The 20,861-nt window shown below is 43.0% G+C and overlaps 3 protein-coding genes across 3 annotated transcripts; 1 reads left to right on the top strand and 2 right to left on the bottom strand.

Moving 5' to 3' along the window:
- The first annotated feature begins 560 nt into the window (after window positions 1–560).
- slc25a37 (solute carrier family 25 member 37) lies at window positions 561–7,828 on the top strand. The gene is made up of 4 exons (XM_019885535.1): window positions 561–824; window positions 4,378–4,606; window positions 4,769–4,825; window positions 5,520–7,828. Exons 1-4 carry the CDS (start codon window positions 636–638, stop codon window positions 6,044–6,046), a joined length of 1,002 nt encoding a protein of 333 aa, XP_019741094.1. The 5' UTR covers window positions 561–635; the 3' UTR covers window positions 6,047–7,828.
- Window positions 7,829–11,757: 3,929 nt separating this feature from the next.
- Window positions 11,758–13,197, bottom strand: nkx3-1 (NK3 homeobox 1). The gene is made up of 2 exons (XM_019885539.1): window positions 12,930–13,197; window positions 11,758–12,831 (listed from the first exon to the last, which is right to left on the bottom strand). The coding sequence occupies exons 1-2, from the start codon at window positions 13,087–13,089 to the stop codon at window positions 12,449–12,451; spliced, it is 543 nt and encodes a 180-aa protein (XP_019741098.1). The 5' UTR covers window positions 13,090–13,197; the 3' UTR covers window positions 11,758–12,448.
- A 5,014-nt stretch (window positions 13,198–18,211) lies between these two features.
- On the bottom strand, window positions 18,212–20,133 carry nkx2.7 (NK2 transcription factor related 7). The gene is made up of 2 exons (XM_019885536.1): window positions 19,831–20,133; window positions 18,212–18,923 (listed from the first exon to the last, which is right to left on the bottom strand). The coding sequence occupies exons 1-2, from the start codon at window positions 20,111–20,113 to the stop codon at window positions 18,433–18,435; spliced, it is 774 nt and encodes a 257-aa protein (XP_019741095.1). The 5' UTR covers window positions 20,114–20,133; the 3' UTR covers window positions 18,212–18,432.
- Window positions 20,134–20,861: the final 728 nt, after the last annotated feature.

The following is a 20,861-nucleotide window of genomic DNA, read 5'->3' as shown; positions in this document are numbered from 1 at the left end:
ACTATATGTATTACAATCCATGTTATCAGGCTGTCTCCTGAGGTGCCGAACCCCACTTATCTATTCCAGTAGCAGTGTGTTGTAAAACTCATTCGAAAGTCTCAGAAAATATCAAGATAGAACTACTTTTCACCCAGAAAGTGCTCCTCTCCGTCTAAACTATCTTGTTTTATTTGATTTTACTGTATGCCACTGTATTATCAATAATGTAATTAATTTTTTAGTGTTTAATTTTGATTTATTGTTTATATAGTACAACAAAAGTTATTGGTTTTTGATTTGAATTTATTTAAATTTACAATATAAACATATTTTGAATAAAAGGTGCATGTCAAAAAAACTCGACGAAAATTCCTTGAAAAATGTTGCTTTTTTTTCACTTTTTAAAAGTCACAATCAGAGATTGCGCGATCGCGGGGATAACCAAGTGTCAGAGAGAAAACTTCTCATTGGCCACCACAAGTCCAAAAGCCCGCCCCATTCGCAAGTATCCATAATTCGATTGGTGAATTTTGGAGCCAACCACGCCTATTCGGGGAAACGTCACTTCGGCTCTCCTACTCCAGTGAGTGGTGACGACCCAAGATGTTGTGGCGGTCCATGCTGCGGACAACTCGCTGATAAACTCGCCACGCATGGAGTTGAGCTCAGAGCGTGTGCTGGCACCGCTAGAGATGTCGCAGACGGTGAGCCAAGGCGGCCAGCCCATTGACGGCGACTACGAGAGTTTGCCGCCTCATGTCTCGGTGACGACGCACATGACAGCGGGCGCAGTGGCTGGCGTGCTGGAGCACACGGTCATGTACCCCGTGGACTCCGTCAAGGTAACTGACTCACTACCAACCGCACCGCCGCACCTCCCCCTAACCCGTCTCACACCCCCAACGTGGACGTTATTCTTCGTCTGAAGGTCACGGCACCGCGGACGGTTTGTCAGCTGGCTACTCCAGTTCTTAGCTAACAAGCATTAGCTTTAAACTATTCAACCTGCCTGTCCACTGTTAGCTTGTGTTATTTAGCTCATTTCAGGAAGCGAGTTAAGAGAGAACCTGCTGTCGTGGATAGCATGAAAAAAATGATGTCTTCATTTTTTTTCCGTTCGCGTGTCTCCTCATTTTCCCGCTGTTAGTGTGACTTGTAAGTTTGCTTGACTACTAGTCTCCATTGACGCCCAGCAAGAGACTTCATAAACAATGTAGTTATTAAAATTAACTTGGTATATCTTAACGCTACCCAGTACAGCGGTGCCTTTACTTGCGAGTATAATGGCATTTAATGCTAACAAACTCAAATCACTCCCATCTCAAATCAACTTTCTCCATTGAAAAGCAAAGCATACAAATTACATTAATCCGTGCCACCACACCAAAACTTCCCACATTTTTTTTATTTCATGTTTTTAGAAAAAAAATATTGCACTTTATCATGTGAATGTAATTATATAATAAAATGGAAAGTAGGCAAAAAAGTGTTCTTAGTAAGTGTTATTAAGCTCCATGTCTCGTGTGCGTTTGTTCGCAAGGGGAATTTCATGGATGGTGCTTCCTGTCAGCGGAGAAGAGTATATGCTCCTCCTTCTCCTCTGACATATGAAAAAAAAAGAAGTTTGAACATTGCCAGTCTGGTGACTGGTGATTGTGTACTTTGGCTGCCAAATCCTTTGATTGACAGTTTAACAGCAGTGAACGAATTAATCCACTCACCAACTTCCTCGCTCCGCATTCTCTGAGCCTGCAACTTTATTGGTTCGGGCCCGCGCCGTTTTTGGAGGCCGGCTGTGTCGTATACTTCTCAGCCCCTCAGACTGCAATGATATTGTCCGACATTGTTTTATTTCACCATGTTGTGTGTGTGTGTGTGTGTGTTTGTTCCTGTGCTGCTGCGACATTCTCAATGGCGATTGGCTCTTGGTGACGCAACACCATGAAACGTTCACATTTGCAAAGAAGCAAACTTTTCGCTTCAAACGTTTCATCTGGCCATTTGTACCTTACTGCATCAACTGCATAGGCTATATATGAAAACAGAAACGCTCAGCTCACATTTGTTCGTTCAATAAAGAAAAGCAGTAGCAGGTATATTTAACTTTTCCATTTAGTTCTGTTAGCACAATCAATTAAACTATGTTAGAGAGAAGGTGAAAGGAAGCTTCACCGGATATACAAAGCCAACACACCCCTGTTCAAATGGCGAAGGGCCACAGTTCTCACAATAAGATCAACGAAATTGACAATAGTGAGGTTTATTCCTACGCCTACCCCCCAAGTAGAGATGAGTGAAGAAAAAAAAAATGGCTCCAGATAAAGCTTACTTTGCTCATCCGGGGCAAACGGCTGGTGCAGGAACACCACTAGTGGTCTGTCTTTGCATGTATGACATATAGGAGCGTTTAAAAAGTGACCCACACCTTCATTATTAAAAGGTAAGATTATCTCTAAATTTTACAATTAAGAATGCTCACAAATCACACGTGACTTCAAACAATTGCAGTTAAAACAGGTTTTGTGATGCACCTCATATTGACAGATATTTCGTACAGTACAGTATAAGTATTTGTTATTTCCTATTAGGAAAAAGGGAGGGCCGCCTCCTCCATCTATAATGAAGATAATGTCGTGGTTTTGCGTTGATCAAGTGGCGTCAAGAACCGTCACTCATCAAGATGATATCCTCTTGTGCCGTCTTGCCAAACTGTCCTCCGTTACTCAAACTCCTTATGCCATTTCCTCTTGAGCTCATTTGGATTTTTGTTTCAGGCGCCGTAAACTTCTGCAGTCATAGCAGAGCTTCTGATGTCAATAAATGTTAGGTGTGTTTATTTGGAGTCCGGTGGACCTGCCGAATAATGACTTCACTTCCCGAGATCTCAGTCGAGGGCACACCTAATGTTTTTACGCCAGTAGTGTGAAGGGTGTGTACGGGTGGTGGTGGGGGGGATGCTTATCTGTTCTCCACACTCTTGAAATCGGCCTCACGCAGTGAAGGGTGTGTGCTCGTCAGCGCCCTTGTGCAGTATTGATTAAAAACGGCCGGGGTTGAGGTACTGCGACAACTTTGACATGGTTTAACACTGGGTAGTGGAAGACTGCGGCCAGAACTGTATTTCATATACTTTTGCTCAAACAGACAACCTGTGTCAGAAAACTGTAGACAAGTAACATTTTCAGTCTTTTTAAGTTCTCCCCCTAAATCAAACAGCAAAACAATGAAAGGGTAAATATCACGATGAAATGCCTTTTGCTCTCCTCGTTAGAATGACTCTGTCATCATAAGATGTGGCAGAAGAATGAAATTATGAGTCATTGTATTGCAAGTAGCCAAACATTTGCGCACAGGCGCGTACCATGCGCAATCTTTTATAATGCATTTCCTCAAACTATTTTTACTGCTGTTGGTTCGACGTGATTTCGTCATGTCCCACGCACTGCTCTGCTCATTGTGGTGTGCGTAATCTGTGGGTAAATGATACTTTAAGTTATTTGGTTACGTATTTTTTTTGAAGCGATGGGAGAATGTCTAAATGTTCACAACTGTTTCAGTGCCAGTGTTGCACTGAAAAGAAGAACAACTGCCGCCTGGAGGAGTTGTGTCATAGTGTGGATGTAGCGCCACTTCCTGGAGTTATGTTTTTCATTTTGGGACGATCGGTATTCTCTGTTCAGTATACATTCTCATTCCGTTTATTTTAAGGACTTTGATTGGATCTGAATCACAAAGTGACTCATTTCCCTGTACCATCATGTGGTTGGTGCCGCAAAGATTGACACACATCAACATCAGCCACGATTTGTGTTGCCGCAAGTTCCCGCATCTGAATTAAACGGAAATGTAATTGTAGTTCATTGTGAGCGCAAAAAGGAAGGAAACGCATTAGAACGTGCCGAGGAAGATAGAGCGGGGCCTATCTTTCCCAGCCAGCGGCGGCTTCATCTCCCTGCAAATAAAAACAGGCTTTGTGCTGCGCGGATAACTTGGCATGCTGGACGAAAACAAAGCGATGCTTCGTCCTCACACACCAGGTCGTCATCCCTCCGACTAAAGAGCCCTCAGCTGTCACAACGATGTGACTACTTTTGAGGCAACAATGCGTCCCGAAAGTCGTGTTTGGCTGACAGCGGATATCCAAATTCAGCCCTTTTCTCTTATTTGTGATCCCCAACTGCAACTTTGTTTTCTATTCAAAAAAATAATAATCTTGTTTGTTTGCAGCAGAGCATATACATCCTAATCGGGAATGTATCTTATCACCCCAGGCAGGTTTCTTTCCCCCCATTTGGAAAAAGTCTGATGCCCTCACGCATATCCCAATTGTGACACTCTCGAGGAAAAAAAAAATAAAACAATGATATTGAATGAGTGCCTTTTTATTTATTCCAGACAAGGATGCAGAGCCTGCAGCCCGAACCCAATGCCCAGTATCGAGGTGTGTACGAAGCCCTGAGAAGGATCATCCGCACAGAGGGCTTCCTCAGACCGCTAAGGGGCCTCAACATCACCATGATGGGCGCCGGCCCTGCCCACGCGCTCTACTTCGCCTGCTACGAACGGGTCAAGCACTCCCTCAGCGGCGTCATCAAAAGCGGAGGAAACAGCCACCTGGCTAACGGTACAAAGCCTCCCACCCCGAAAATCCTCGTTTTGGCAGCATGTTGAACCAGGCATATTGTGCCCCCCTCTCAAGTTAACGCATCCATTCAAAAGACCATTTTCTGTAATTTGTCCTTTTTTATAATCTCTAAAAAAAAAAAAAAAAAAATTGTCTTCACAGGTGTGGCAGGCAGTGTGGCCACTGTCCTTCATGATGCCGTTATGAACCCGGCTGAAGGTAACAACACAACACAACACGAGCCCTTGAAAATACAAATACAAACTATACTTGTGGAAAGGATAGACTGATATGAATTATTAATAGGGCGTAACCAGAAAAATAGCCTAGTCCAAAATTTGTGGTCGTGTTTCAGTCATAATAAAATCAAAAATACATTTTCTTTTAATGTTTAATTAATTAATGTGCAAGTAATGTTTCTTTGGTTGGTTTGTTTATTTGTTTTTACTGTTTTGGTGTGCAATCTTATGCAACACTCATCAGCTGGTACAAGTCCCAAAATGTCTGCTTTTACGAGGATACTTATGAACAATTATTAATTGAACAATGTACGTTGCACCTGGCAGTGGTAACAGTGGTACAGGTATTTAACATTTTGAAGACATAACATGTAGTGTACTTGTACACCACTTTATTACGTCACCCCAACAATAAGTGTTTTTAAATGAAAGCAAAACATAGATTTTATACCAGTGAATTATCACTCAAAAATTTTCAGAGTGCTAAATGGACTTCGCTGTAACTCGGTCACAGTTTGGCTCTTCCACAAACACTACCAGTTCCATCACTTCAAGCTTCATTTCGCGCTCGTGGTGCCTTCCCAAATGTTCCAGAGTGAAAAGCCAACAACAGTGCTACTCAAGTCAATATTTCATTTAAGCCTCCTAAATATGTTTCTGTTATCATGACTCAGTGGTGAAGCAGAGGATGCAAATGTACAAGTCACCCTATCGTGGACTTTGGGACTGCGTTTGCAAAGTGACACGCACGGAGGGCGCGGGCGCCTTCTACCGCAGCTACAGCACGCAGCTGACCATGAACATCCCCTTCCAGGCCGTTCATTTCATCACCTACGAGACCATGCAGGAGTGGCTCAACCCCCACAGACACTACCACCCCGGCACGCACATCGTGTCCGGGGCGGCGGCCGGCGCCATCTCGGCCGCCATCACCACGCCGCTTGACGTGTGCAAGACGCTGCTCAACACGCAGGAGAACGTTGCGCTCAGTTCCATGAACATCAGCGGCCATTTGTCGGGAATGGCCAACACTTTCAGGACAGTGTACAAGCTGGGCGGCGTGGCGGCGTTCTTCAAAGGGGTGCAGGCCCGAGTGATATACCAGATGCCGTCCACGGCCATTGCCTGGTCCGTGTACGAGTTCTTCAAGTACTTCCTGACCAAGCAGGAGGCGAGACCCGCTTCCAGGAACGGAAAGTGAACGTGGTCTCTCCGAGATGTTTGAGGAAGTAGCCGAGCAGCGACACGCCTCCTTGTTCCCGCACTGACGTCTGCATGTTTTTTTTTTTTCCGCGATGACGTCACTCGAGGGCAAAAGAATCGGGGACACATTCATACAGTCATCGTTCAGCATTCTTTCCTACACACGAGAGGGCCATGTGTGTATGGAAGAAAGAACGTTGTCTTGAATGATGTTTAGACATCGGTAGTATTTATTTATTTGTGTGGCTTATAATTTTAAGGGCTGCAGAAGGAAGCAGCGCAACGCTGCTTTGTTTGCTTTAATGTGTCTATTTATAAGGAACGAGCGGACACGGAGAAATGTATCTTCACTCCAACTTCCAAGTGCCTCTTTTGCGCCAGTCTGTCAGCATATTTTTATTTGCACCCCCAAAAATCTTTGCTTTTTATATATTTGGACATTTTTTATTATTACGGATGCTTATTTGACTAGATTTCATTCACTGAGGAAAATTAATGTATGAGACATTGATAGGTACCACTGTATTTTAAAACAATTTACAAAATAATCTCTCCCAATGTTCTGAACTCCCGTTTCCATGCCAACGCTGCACTGAGTCGAAAATGCCATCGTGGATGAAGCTCAACTTCCCATAGCTGACATCATGGGACTGGACTTCTTTTGAAAGCAAATTTGTCTGACTGAATCAACGGCGCTTGCTTCTGCTGGTTGCAGCCAAATGCAGTGCTCCGTTCTACAAATGGACGGGCAGAAGGACTTTCATAACCCATGACGTCGCTTTGCCACCCTTGTATGCCAATTCATTGATTGCTATGTCATCGCTGTTCATTCTTGGAGTGTCTGTCTGCATAAAGTTGTTCACTAATGATCCGCCTCTACTGGACCGCATGGCGGCAGTACACCGCTGTTGAATCACGCACACACACGATACGGTCCGATGTAATTGACATGGGGCAGCTATTGGAGGTCCGACTCTTGTACATAAATAAATGTTGCAGATTTTTTTTTTTAAATCAAATACGAAATACATATTTTACTCCGTTTATTTTATTTTTTGAAGACATTTCCCTATCTGAAGACAGAAAAGCCCCATTGGAGTGTTTATTTTGGTCATTGTGTACTACCCACCAAAGACATTGTATGGTATCGAATGACATTTTTCTATGCATCTGCTTTTTCATTGTGCCCACTCCATTAGTCCCACGTAGTCAGAGCCAGAGGCTTATTTTTTGTTTACAGCCACATTGTGGTGACCACTGTGTGTCTCTTCCTGCCTCAACATTGTTTCAAATGTGGAAGGTGGATTTTTTTTTCTCCCCCATATTTACTAATCTACCCACCGGTGCAGTGGCAGTTGAAGAACTGTTTCGTTATTGTAGGTTTTCAATATGTTTGGGTGTTTACATGTGGCATTTTTTTCATTCATTCTTTTTATATACACTATATAAGCCATAGTTGCACTTCCCATGAGCTAATGGGAATTATTTTTCTGAGCTTTATCGATTTGCGTTATCTTTGTTTCATGAGGTAATCATGTCTAATCAAAGTGAAGAAATATGCTCACGTTGTCTTCGTCGGTCACGAAACTCTAAATAAAACACCAGAGTGCAGAATAGTGGCATGTGAGTATTTTTGGATGTAAATATGTTACACTTTTTGCGCACAAATAACTGAAATGGCAGACCGAATGTCAATGTCAGACCATGCATATATGAAATCATTGTGACGATGCTGCGACAGCATGTAACACTGGAGCTGAAATAAATGAGTGAGATATGATGACTTGGTCAATGTTTTTTTTGTGTCTTCGAAGCCTCAGTCGTAATTTAAGTTTAACAAATTTGTGTTTGCCAAGAAGGAATATTTTATTTACATTCCCATCGCTCACGCAGGCCCGTTGTCTAATTTGTATCAATCCAATGTGGTGCCAGCAGAGGGCGGTATTGGATTGCATTCTACTTTAAACGGGACCCAGTGCCTTACAGAACAATGAGAAACGGAGTCACATGACTTAACCTTATTAAACATTAGCGAGACCTATATTTTACTCAAACAGGACTGCCTTTAAACATGAAGGGCTTGGACTGCTTTACTGTGGAGTATAGCATTAGAACTGTTGCACTTGCTAGAGACCTGAATCACCCATGAACTAGCTTTAAAATGATTGACCAGGGTACAATTCTCAAACAAGTCCCATGACCAAGGACATGTTTGAGAATTGTACCCCTAGATTAAAACCGTGAAACCGTATTGTCATCACCAAATTATGACTATACCTGCATAAAGTACTTAAATACCAATACCGAAACAATACCACAGTAAACGCCAACTGGGAGTTGTAACGTATTGTGGATTCGATTTCAGTCTTCCCCAGCCCTTTAGGCTGTCTCCCGTTGTCGCCTGGGGGGCCTGGAAACCTGAATAAAGTATGCTACAGTCTACTGTACGCTCTTTCGTTCTTTCGTGTACAAATACATATTTTTCAGGAGCAGCTAATCAACAGTTTGGAGCCTCGTTTTTGGAGGGGGGAGAACTGCTCGCTATCTGCTGACTAGCAAAAATATGCAGCATTGTTTTATTTTTGACGGCAAGGTGCCGCGGTACTTTTCAAATATTGTACATCACCATGTGAGCCCAATTGCACCTCTAAGATGCCTGAATCCTATAACCTTGGATTTTTCTTTCAAGAACTTACTTGGACTCGTTTTAAGACCTGGATCACATGATCTTGAACTATGTTCAAATCTGAGTGGGACTCCTTGGTGAATTTTGACCGGTGTTCCTTTGCATAGAGCTAGAATGAGACCTGTACAAGTTGCATGATACCCAAATCCCATGTACCGAAACTTTTACAAATAAACCAAATGACCCACCTGGGATTCCATTCAACCTGTCACATTAAACCTCGAATCACCCTAAAACTGGTCGGACTTGCTTGAAACCTTGAGAGCATGATCTTGAACAAGGATCAAAATGGATTCACATGATTTAATTACTGACCTAAAATGACCTGGGATGACTTGTCAGATCACATAACCCGGTCCTAGTTTGAGACCTGGACTAAATAGCCAAGATCTTAAGACCTGGACCACACAACCACAGAAACGGGTGCGACTTTCCATATCACCTCGGTCAAGCTTGAGGCTTGGACCATGTAAGTGTCCTTTCAATGACCTCAATGTGCTCACAGTAATTCTGCTACTGCTTCTTCCTATGCTGGCTGTCATTTATTGGACTGTTTACATGAAGGCAGATACTTGCTGATATGCTCCAATGGGACAAAAACAAGACTGATCTGATGTTCTTATCGAGATGCAGACAGTAGCGAGCTTTATTCAGAGCCGGCATGTCCCAGCACACGTACACAGGTGGTGTAGAAGAGTTGTCCCTGATTTGGCCGTGATCATTTTGTTTATCCGAGGCCGACAATGGACGCTCCCATCTTCTTCTCCTTGTCGGCTTCATCTGCAGCCCATTTGCTTGACTACTTTACATCTTTATGCTGAAGATAAGAGCTGGAAATTTACAACAGCCTCTTCTCTCAACGCACGCTGGTCTTGGCACACAAACATTCACACAGTGCTAGCGACTAGAGGGGCAGGATTCAAAAGTATGTTCATTGCCTCTCTGCCTGGTAACATGGGAGATCCTGTTACATTATCCGAGGAAGTTTATGATAGCGCATGAAAAGATGAAGGCTGGTTCAAAACATCTTATCGGACCCACCAAATTTGTCAGGCAGTCACGGCACATTGCAGCCCTGACAAAGGCTACCTTTGTGGTCAGGTTTGGTTTTCTACTCATCCCTTGATGGAGATCTGCTGTGTCTTCAAAGACACATTTAACTCTTCATGGGGCACTCGCACCCGGAAGGAGGAAAAAAAATCAGCCATTGAAAATTGAGGTCAATTGTAAATAAGACTTTTGAAGAATATCTGACATCCTTTGCTTGAAAGGTAACAACACCGCTACAGAGATGCTAACTGTTAGCCCATGAGTCTCTGGAGTTTCCCATTGTATGTTAGCATGATGGTCACAGAGGCTGTGTGGCTATTTTAAATAATAATATGTAATTCTATGTTTATTTAGACAGCAACATTCAGCCGAGAGTGGCAATAAACAGCATCAACCCTATTTTTTTAATTTTTATTTTATCTTATTTTTTTTTTAGCGGATCATGAAAAACCTCTGTTGCATCATAGTGAGAGGTACACTGTTTCCTTACCCGGTAAAGGGTACATTGTACTATTAACCGCACTTTCAAGCCTAAATAAACAACATGTCACTCCTTGGTGTTCCTAACGGGAAGTCGTTAATCTAAAGGCACACATACTAATGCCTCAGTGCTTCTCATCAGTTACCTCCAAATCCAGTTGATCCAGGCGTTGCAGGAAGAGATTCCAAGGTGCCAAAGATGAGAGGATAACGGATTTGGCGCTCCGTGTACCGTGTCTCTTTGAGTCACAAGAAAGTGCCGATATTTCAAAATAAAAGTAAAAAATCGATTTAATTTTTTTTCCAATAAAATGTGCCCAGTTAATGTTACAAAAAAATGCTAAATGCCACATGATCCCCCGGCTCGCAATCATTTAGCACAGTGTACTGTGGTACCTCTGCACTATGAGGTTGACGCGGTATCGAATCCACCACCAAAAGGAACGCTCTGATATTCGGAGAATAGACTATTGGGAATACAGTACATTAATACGATTTCCAGGGGTGCACGTTCGGATTGAGGCTGTACTTGTCGGTCTTCCGATGGCGTTTAGGACAATGTACCACGTCTCTGTGCGGGCATAACAATGACAAATTCCTTTATCGTATTCAACATGTCCGCATGCGGCCCGCCCGCTGAGAGACACGGCTAGATCACTGTCACATTCCCATGGCCGTCAAAACAGACGCTATCTGCCCTCTTCATGTCTAATTACCTGTTTACGCTGAGAGCCGCGCCGATGATAAGAAGTCGTCATATGGATGTCTCGAAAGTCAAGATGGTCTCTTCCGCCCCCGCCTCCCCCCACACCCGCTTTGACCGACTGGTTGGTCCACTTGGAATGGTCACACGGAGGAGCGGAGCCAGTTGACAGGTTCTGCGCTTCATGCCACGTTGACATCTTGCGATGCTCACGCGCAGAGATAAGAGGAAGCTCTTTAAGATGTTTGTCAGTCGTGTTGTTGACATGGTATGTTCTTGTGTGTGGCACTCGCCCTCCTATCAAATCGGCGACGACTAACCCGTGTGAACTCGCCACTCGGATTGAACTTTCCCGACGGTTGCAGCCAATCGTGACGCAGCCGTACCACCTGACCCTGCACAACTCACTGTACTATGGCGTTATCGCCGAGTCATCGCATTAGTGCTTCTTGTCATTCCTGCGCGCACAGTTGCTCTATCAGCCGCATCTCGAACCGGCCACAACGTTAGATTCAACACAAAAATGGGGCTAAAGTCCACGTCCACACTTGATGAATTTACTTTGTGGTGTTCTGTTTTGCACGTTTTGCTTGCAACTTTTCAAGTGGGTTTGGTCAAAAAGCTTGATTTACATTTTTTCAAAGTTTGAGTTCAATGGCATTTTCATTTGGTATCTTTTTATTGGAAATCACACAAGAAAGTGCTAAGATTTTGTACACCTTTTTTTTTAACATGAAGACAGAAAGTTTCATATTAAAAATAATTCAATAAATGCACAGCGTTTTTTTGAAAATGAGAGCTATTTCTTGAGTACTGGATGCTCATTTGCGAAGGCTCCCAGTTGAATACACACTTTTGAAATCACAAATTTGATCAAATTACTCTTTGTTTTACAGTATATTGTGATTAATATGAACAGGATTGAAAGAAAAATTGTCAAGACATTGATGGTGTTCATGATTTCCCACCATAACTCGAACTCTGATTTAACACAGCGAGCAACAGATACCGGTAAATACAAATTGTAACAGTTTATTGCTCTAAATCACTGACAGTGTTTACATTTTCAAACGGAAATTAAATTCAAATTTTCACTTTGACAACATTCCTAGGAAATCAGAATGCCCTATAATTAGAGAGCTATTTTTAAAACAGGCCCGTGGGCTACTCATTTGGTCCTGGAGGGGGGCGGGGGGGGGGGTACCCGGTGCTCAAGGAGCCGTTAGAATGGGGGTGGGGGGGAGCATTTCCCTAAAATTTCCAAAGCTATGAATTATTTTCATCATGAAAGCAACTCGGAAATATTCTCTAACTGTTGAGACCATTGAGAGTATTTAGATTTTTTTTTTTGATTGGCCATAGAAGAGATCGTTATGCTAACAGTTTTTCTTCAAAGTAGAAACCAATACAGACTATTGTGGTAACAACACTCAAAAGCCACATTGGCAGAGTCAATAAGCATTTTATTTGATGCTAGTTTTTCACCACAACGCCGGCCTCCAGGCCCCGCCGTAGTCCCACAAGTACGGTCTGTACTGGTACGCCCGACAGAAAGAGCTGAAGAACACGATCGGGTCCAGTCCGTCCGCATTGTACGTGTCCTTGAGGAACTCCGACGCCTGCTGCTTCCTTTTGGTTTTGTACCTGCGGTTCTGAAACCAGATCTTCACCTGGGTCTCGGTCAGTCTTAACATGCCCGCCAGGTGGGCTCTCTCGGGGGCCGACAGGTACTTCTGGTGGTTGAACTTCTTCTCCAGCTCCAGCACTTGGAGATGCGTGAACGCCGCTCGAGAGCGTTTGGGTTTTTCCGTGGATGCGAAGCCACCCGGCTCGGACGTGCCGGGACAGGATATGTCCAGAGATGCTGTGAATAGGGAGATAGGATCAGTCAATAAATCGGAAGGGAACAGCATGCCGAGCCAAATAATTAAGCAATGTATCCCAGTCAGATGTTGAGCTCACCTGTGTGGTCCACCAATGTGGACTCTGACAACGTTTTGGCGTCTTCTTGCCATTCTTCCTTTGACTGGGTGCAGCAATTCCCCACAAAGGCCGCGTTGTCTTTCAGGGAGAGAATGTCCTCGATGAGGAAAGACGTCCGAGGTTTGACCGGATCAGACATGTTCCCATCCGCAGGTCCACTTGTGAGAGAGGCCTCTTAGTGTCAAAGGGTGCTCAAGTGCTGCGTTCTCTTCACGCGTGCGCACGCATACACACTCGCACACGCGCACAGTCGCTTTTTATACAAGCGCGGGGGCGGGTTTGTCAAGGAGGTGTGTACTCAAGCTCACGTAGTAACTTTGGCTGCAGTTGTTTGGCACAATAATGAAAAAAAAGGTTTTAGTGACTGGATAATTTTTATTATTATTTAGATTTTTTAAAAATGTTTAATGTATAAAATAATGAATAAGAAAACATACATTAGTACATTTCTTTAAAATAACCTGTAAAAAAAAGAATTTCCCTTTTTTAAAAATTTCAAACATTTCAAAATGCATTAAATTATTAATTTTTCAAAATGTGTTGGTCACAAAAATAATGTTATAATAAGAAAAATAATCTGTAAAATATCAAATGAAGTGAAAAAATATCAGCAGTCAAATATGAATATGAGAAAATAAGCATTAGGTCAAATTTGAGACTAAAATGTTTTGAAAGATACTTTTAAAAATATATTTAAAATAATTAAATAGTTGAAAAGATGAGAGTAACAAGATCAGAATGTTTTTTTTTTTAATCTATAAAGTGTTGGACCGAACATATCCAAACAAACCACTTTTCAAATATAAGAAAAAATAAAGAGCTAAATACTGCATAAATTAAACTATCTATTTTCACATCACTGAAATTCTTCTATATTATGCAGCCCAAAGCTGAGCGTCTGCGACTTCCGGGAGGTAGGATGACCTGTCCTGGGGGGGAAGCGCAGGTCAGAGTGGGTGGTCGTATCCACTGGGCCGCGCTAATGACTTCAGCACATTTTGACCGGCTCCTGGACGGACGGACGCGTTCATTGTTTGGTTGTGGTGGTGGCCCAAGAATGATACATTTACTCGCGGTGTCCTCTGGGAATGGGACATTTCGGGGTGACCAACAGGCCAAATGAAGTGGTAGGGGGTTGTATCTGAAATTTGAGAGCAATCACTTAAAAAAAAAAAAATCAAATGGAATTAGTCAGAGCGCCCATCTCAAGGTTAGTGTTGTCACTGCTTGACGCAACCTGGTTGAGAGACCTTGACTCAAAAGGAGAGAGAGGGAGGTGAACAGTGAATAAAAAGTCTACACCCCCCCTGTTCAAATGACAGCTTTTTGTCCTATCAATAAAAACAAGAAATCCAATGACAATATTTTCAAAACTCTCTCCAATGTTTATGTGACCTCCAACCCGTAGAAATCAATTTTTAAAAAAATCAGTGCAAGGGGAAGAAAAATAAACAACTGAAATGACGTGGTTGCACAAGTGAGCACACCCTCTTCCTAACTCGGATGTGTCTGTTCAGAATGAACCAATCACATTCAAACTCATGTTAAATGGGAGTCGGAACACACTTGCCACCTTTTAAAGTGATTTTTCTAGCAGAACCGCCAGGCGCCAGAGGTTTTTTTTCAAGACAAGAATCCATTTTTGTTGTTCGAAAGTGATGCTTCTTGCAATTTTGCTGCTTTGGCGCTTGAAGGGTTAAGTTAAACACAACTGAACTGTACTGAGCCAGTGATTCATTTGCATACCACTAGAGGCAGCTTGCGTCGGATAGATATGGCTTTTCCACGACAGAGCCCTCTGGCCAATCCTATGAATTGTATCAACATGTTAATGCGACACCTGCTTGCATTAAGGCAAATATATTTGTTTTTCCTATTACAATTTCATCTTACCTATTTTGGACTAGCCAGGAAAACCTTTCATGTCATGCTTCGTGTTATATCCTGTACTTTGATAAGACTTGCTAAAATGAACATTATCATGAGCGATTATTATTGGATATGTTAAGAGTGATTTCCCATCTCCGATTTGCTCGGCAAGTGATTAGTACAGTTTGCTGGACGCAAATCGGGACTAGCTTCTTGTGTTACTTTTTCTTTCGACGACTGTTACTTCTATTAGCTACAACGACTCTCTCTTCTTCTTTGCATTGACTGGATGTCCTTTGATACCACGCTGCCTCTCACAGGTCAGTCTTGGTACTACAACAGGCATCTTTTGTCAGTGGTGACATACAGTACAAGCCGATTCCTTCCTCATCATGTGTGGGGTCGCTCCCATTTAAAAAAAATGAAATAAAATAAAAAATAGGTTAAGATGTTTCGAAATCACTGTGTGTGTGTCATACATGTCCAGTACCTGGTTATTTCTTTGCTTTGCAAGGTCACTAATAACTGTATTAGAGCATGTGTTTTCATATGGATTAACCAAAATTTCTCCCCATATTTGTTGTGCATACATCCTAATCACACTCTCACATCCTGTCCCCCTGTTCAAAAAAACGGGACAGCAAGGCGCGAATGACTGTAAAAGCATCCGCTTAGAACCAGAAAAGAGGTTCTTCCCAGGCTTTAGCGATTGTCTGGTCAACATAGTATTAAGATCGCTTCCGTGATAGGTTTCACCTTGACTCTCTTTCTTTCTGCCTGGGAAAGTGTTGACTTAGAGGCACAGGCATTTCTCTCATTTCAGGTACCTTACAGTTACTCTTCTACCAGTGTTCTCAAATTTTTGACATTGAGAAATAGAATTTTTCTTAAATTGAAAAAAAAAATCAGATGGATGGATGAATAGCACTCTGTAAATCATTCTTAATAAAAAAATGATTACAATGTATTTCACACACAAAAAAAGATCAATAAAAATGGTTAGTACATGTTTAAAAAAACAACACTGCTTCAAGATTAAATGCAAATGTATTAAATTTAAAATTGAAATACAACTGAACTGCACTTTGGCAGCGGTTGTTTTTCTTACCACTAGAGGGAGCCTGTACCACACTTTGAGAATCCCTGCCGAGTGTGCAAGCATTGTCAACATTTGTAACTGCCGTGAACATGTGCAGCGACATAGCTCGACTCGTGACCTTTCACACCAGGAAGCTGTTTATCTTGCACAAAATGTTTTCTTTGAGCCACGCCGACTTGTTTCGTCATTAATCTTCTGTTGTTTTCCTGCCGACGTCTTTGTCCGAGGCCGTGGCGTAACGTTACATGTGTCAGCTTGCTCCGCAGCACCCGGGCCAGCCGTTAGTCTCCTTAACCACGCCACTGACTTGAGTGGAGTTGGAATTCGCTGTCATTTGGCACGCAATGTGGATTTGTGGCGTGAGCAAAATAAACGTAGCAGTTGGGGACAACGTAACACTTCGGGCTCCGTTTTTGTAGGCAGCGAGCATATGCTCGGTGTAAAACTTGGCGCATCTTGATTTTCATGCAAGGGTGAGTTTAGTTTACCCGTCTGTGAATTTGGTAGACTATGCTATCGCCATGTTGGGCGATCTGATGAACAGAGGGCAGAGGTAACGGGTTCAATTCCAGCTCCGGCCTTCCTGTGTGGAGTTTGCATGTTCTCCCCGGGCCTGCGTGGGTTTTCTCCGGGTACTCCGGTTTCCTTACACATTCCAAAAACATGCATGGCAGGTTGATTGAACACTCAAAATTGTCCCTCGGTGTGAGTGTGAGCACGGATGGTTGTTCATCTTTGTGTGCCCTGCAATTGGCTGGCAACCGGTTCAGGGTGTCCCCCGCCTACTGCCCGAAGACAGCTGGGAAAGGCTCCGGCACCCCCCGCGACCCTTGTGAGGATAAGCAGATTGGAAAATGGACAGATGGATGGATATGTGGCATCGTAGAGAATCGTAGATACCTATTTTACATTACATAAAGCACCATATTGTGTGTGTGTGTGTGTGTGTGTGCGTGTGCGTGTGTTTTTTATATTATAATGTGAGGGTCTTACACTAGCGAGCACTCGAGATAGAGTCAGATAACGTACCAAAAGCCAAACTGCAGCATGTACATCGTCGTGCCACACTGTTCTTAAGCAAAGATTCATCTTGGGAAAGATTAAGATGATGAGTCATGTCGGTTGAGGTGACGGAAGAAATCCCATTTTTCCAGCGTCTCGCCAGCCTTCAATGATACGGCAAGATTGTCAAAGAGGTGCACCATTAAAAAGCATCCGCGTGTACAGATGACGTGATCTGCTTTTTACCTCTCGCATGCCCCCCTCTTTATGTGATGAGCGCACTCACGTCATCCTCGCTACGAGATGGCCCTCATGAAATGTGAATCACCGCGTTGTAATCAAGTATCTCTTCACTCCCCTGTCTCACACACACACACACACGCACGCACGAGAAGATAAAGAGGTGGGTGCCTAATAGGCCTATCTGATCTCTTCAAGTGTCTCTGGACTCCACTCTGTCTACATGTTCATCCTTATCAAAAGAGCTTCACCTCCTCTCCACCTTGAGGGGGTTTTCCCCACAAGCAGGTCGGCTTAACTCATTCTCCACTCTCGTCTGAATAAGACCTATTTCCATGTGTATGTCACTTCTCTGCTCATGTTCCAAATCCACCATTTCTTGTTGGGCTCGCACAAGTTCCGTCCAGTGGCAAAGAAGCTCTGGGATGGAAGTGAAACTTGGTGGCGTGTCCATCAGTGAGTGACAGTTGAATGGAAAGCGTTTCCCAGTTAAAGAGCCTCTCAGTCTGCAGGTTTGTTTACCAAGCAAAGCCGGAGGACGAGACGGGACGCTGAGCTCTTATCAATGGATTAGTCAATGGGACAATGATGAGCTCCTTTTGATAGAGCGCCTCGCTTCAGGTCGAATGTCACTTCCTCCTTTGACTCTGGACTCATTTCTTACAGAAGCCATTAAAATTAGCATATATCTGAGCAATGTGTGACTAACCAGCTGACTAACTACCTCAACTGTTTGTGTAAGTAAGCACTTAGCTGTTTGACTGTCTATTAGCATTCATCTGACCAGCGTATGACTAACTAGCTAACTAAACATCTGTTAGCATTTATCTGACCAACGTTTGACTGACTAAGTGTGTCACTAAGCTATTAACCGAATCACTGTAACTATTAGCATGTATCTGAACAATGTATGACTAACTAACTGACTGACTACCACAGCTGTTTGTGTCAGTAAGCACTTAGATGTTTGACTGTCTATTAGCATCTGACCAATGTATGACTGACTGACTGCCTGCCTGACTAGCAGTGTGTTAAAATAACAACACAAATGAAAAGTGAAATAGAAAATTCTCCTTTTATTGTCGACAACATTAAATTACAAAAAAAGAACAACCCAATAACATACAAAAAGGGTTTTATCGAGGTGTCGTTTCTGAAAGCAGTCTCTCACATTTTCAAAACAAAACGGACACTGAAATCAGTGCAAATGCTCTTTCCTTCTGTACAACCGTCACATATTACAGATTTACGCAAGGATTTGCTTTGAAATGTTTATTTTGAGCGCGTTGTCAGCAGCCTCTGAGAGTGTCCGGTGCACACGTGAAGGCCCCCCTCTGTATTATTGACATCAACAGACACACTGTGATAACTCCAACCGCACACACCACTGTTACCGTAGCCGACCATGCCATTATAATGGCCAAAAGTTGGATTCCAACCAGGCGGGAGGAGAGAGGTCGCCCCGCACAGCCTCCCGTCCTGGACCAGGACCGGCACAGGCACCCTCCTGGGTACCAGCTCCAGACTCCTGTCCTGACTTTGCCGCTTGCACTTGTACCTGCGGTTCTGGAACCAGATTTTGATCTGGGTGGACGTGAGCTTGATGACCAGGGCCAGCTGCTCCCTCTCTGCCGCCGACAGGTAGCGCTGCCGGTGGAAGCGACGCTCCAGCTCACTCACCTGAGCCCGGGAGAAGAGCACGCGGGGCCTCCTGCGAGAGCCCGCGCCTCCTTCGGAGCCGCCCTTGCTCTCGATACGTGTGTCTGTTGAAACACAGCAATGCTAGGCAATTACAATGCTAGCGATGCAGCGCACTTTTTAAATTGAACAACTTTTACTTAACATATCTATTAAAGCGAGAGAGAGAGAGAGAAATATATACGGTATAGAAATTGCGTTTTACTTTTTTTTTGGTTTCTTTAAAATAATGCAAGACAATCGTAAAAAAAAAAAAATACTTTCAATAAATTACACAGGGCAAAAAAGATGCATAAAATGAATGTAAAAATACACTCTGCTATGTACTGATTTTATCTGACATTGATTCCAGTAAAATAAGTGTTGAAACTGACTGGTGACTCTGCAATGCAAATACATTTAAGTTATTCATGAATTTTAGACTGTATTGAAGTCAGGAAGTGTCATTTAAGCTATTACAAAAGCTCACAGACTTATAAAAATGTTTTACTGTTCCAGCTAATGTTTTGTCTTAATTCCATGTTTTATTGTGTCAATTCCAACTTCATGTACAAAACTATAGTCAGCAGTGACGTGTGAATATCTGCATTGGCTTATGACTCTCTAAATTGGCACAGTTCAATAGAATTCATCAACTTGTACAAGAATAACTAATTAAAAGCCATGTCACAAATTCTGCTCAAGCTGACAATGTTACGTTTTAAGACTGGATCATAATAGTTTTGTTTTGTTTTACATTTTGATAACGATGTGTAACCATGTGCATTCATTGACAATCGAAACCACTATTGACATGCTCTATATCTATTTATGTACGCGAAATGTCCCTTCTATGTATTTTGAACACATTCGGTCATATTTCCATCATTGTATAGAACGACTAAAAATGATTTCTAAAGTTTAAAGGACTACGGCAAGTTGTGTTCCATCGATCAAGGTCAGCTAGAGAGGTGCAACTCGTCGTTATCTTACCAACTTTCTTCATCTCGTTGTCCGCCTCTGCTTGGTGTGCGAAATGTTTTTTTTGCATGTCGCGGTCACGCACTGGAGCAAGTTGCTCAGACTCCAAAACTTCATTTTCATAGCCACGCTGCTGCTTCAAAATATCCTCGACTGAAAACGGTGTCGACGCGCCGGGATGCGTCATCCCTCTTTTTTTTGATCTTGCAATTTTCTTCTTGCTCCTCTGTGCTCGATGCCGCCTGACCCCTGACACTGAGTTGCAAAGTGGTCGCCTGTGCAGCTTTAAATTCATGCAAGGGCCCAAGAGGGGAAAAATAATGTGTCTTCGCCGGCCCCCCCCCCCCCCCCCGACCCCAAAAAGAAGCCGACAGACAGGCCGCACGCTCTGATCTCCCGCCGAATGCTTCTCACCTTACACCTGAACACAGCCCACTCGGAAGACTCGAGTGGGTGGGGGGTGCTGGGTACGCTAATTGACAGATAAGTGGGCTCATTGGCGTCTGACAGGCAGTGAGAGCCTGATGTCAGAAGCATTTGTCTGCCATCAGTTACTCATCACGAGAAAGCTAATTCAGTCGAACACGTCATTGGGTCCTCCTGTTCATTCTGATGAAAACGCTCGATTTTTATTTGATGCTGCCAGAGAGGTTTTGTACATTAAATATAAATAACTATATTTTAAACATCTCTCAGATTGTACACCAGTGCAAACTACAACCGCAGGAATAAACATTGTGAAATTAAACTCTTACAAAGTTGGAAATTGTATTTCAGTTTGGAGAGTAAAAAAATATTAAAAGCATGGTTGAACGTGTAAACGGTGCCAAAAGTACTGAAATCAATTTCTCGGTCTGTACTTTCCTTGAGATTCGGGTCCGACCAATTATTGGCGGCTGATTTCACCAGCCAATTTTAGCTCTTTTAAAATGGGCAAAAATCGGGCAATTTTTGTCGCTGATTTTCACCGATGTACAGTATATATATTTTTTTAATACAACGCACAACACAAAAGAGGCTTCAAGCTGATTAATGCCAATCTC

This window comes from Hippocampus comes, unplaced genomic scaffold, assembly GCF_001891065.2.
Source record: "Hippocampus comes isolate QL1 unplaced genomic scaffold, H_comes_QL1_v1.1 scaffold78, whole genome shotgun sequence".
In the NCBI taxonomy this organism is placed as follows: Eukaryota; Metazoa; Chordata; class Actinopteri; order Syngnathiformes; family Syngnathidae; genus Hippocampus; species Hippocampus comes.
The sequence above is the reverse complement of the archived record's forward strand: the minus strand, read 5'-3'. Positions and strand labels throughout refer to the sequence as shown.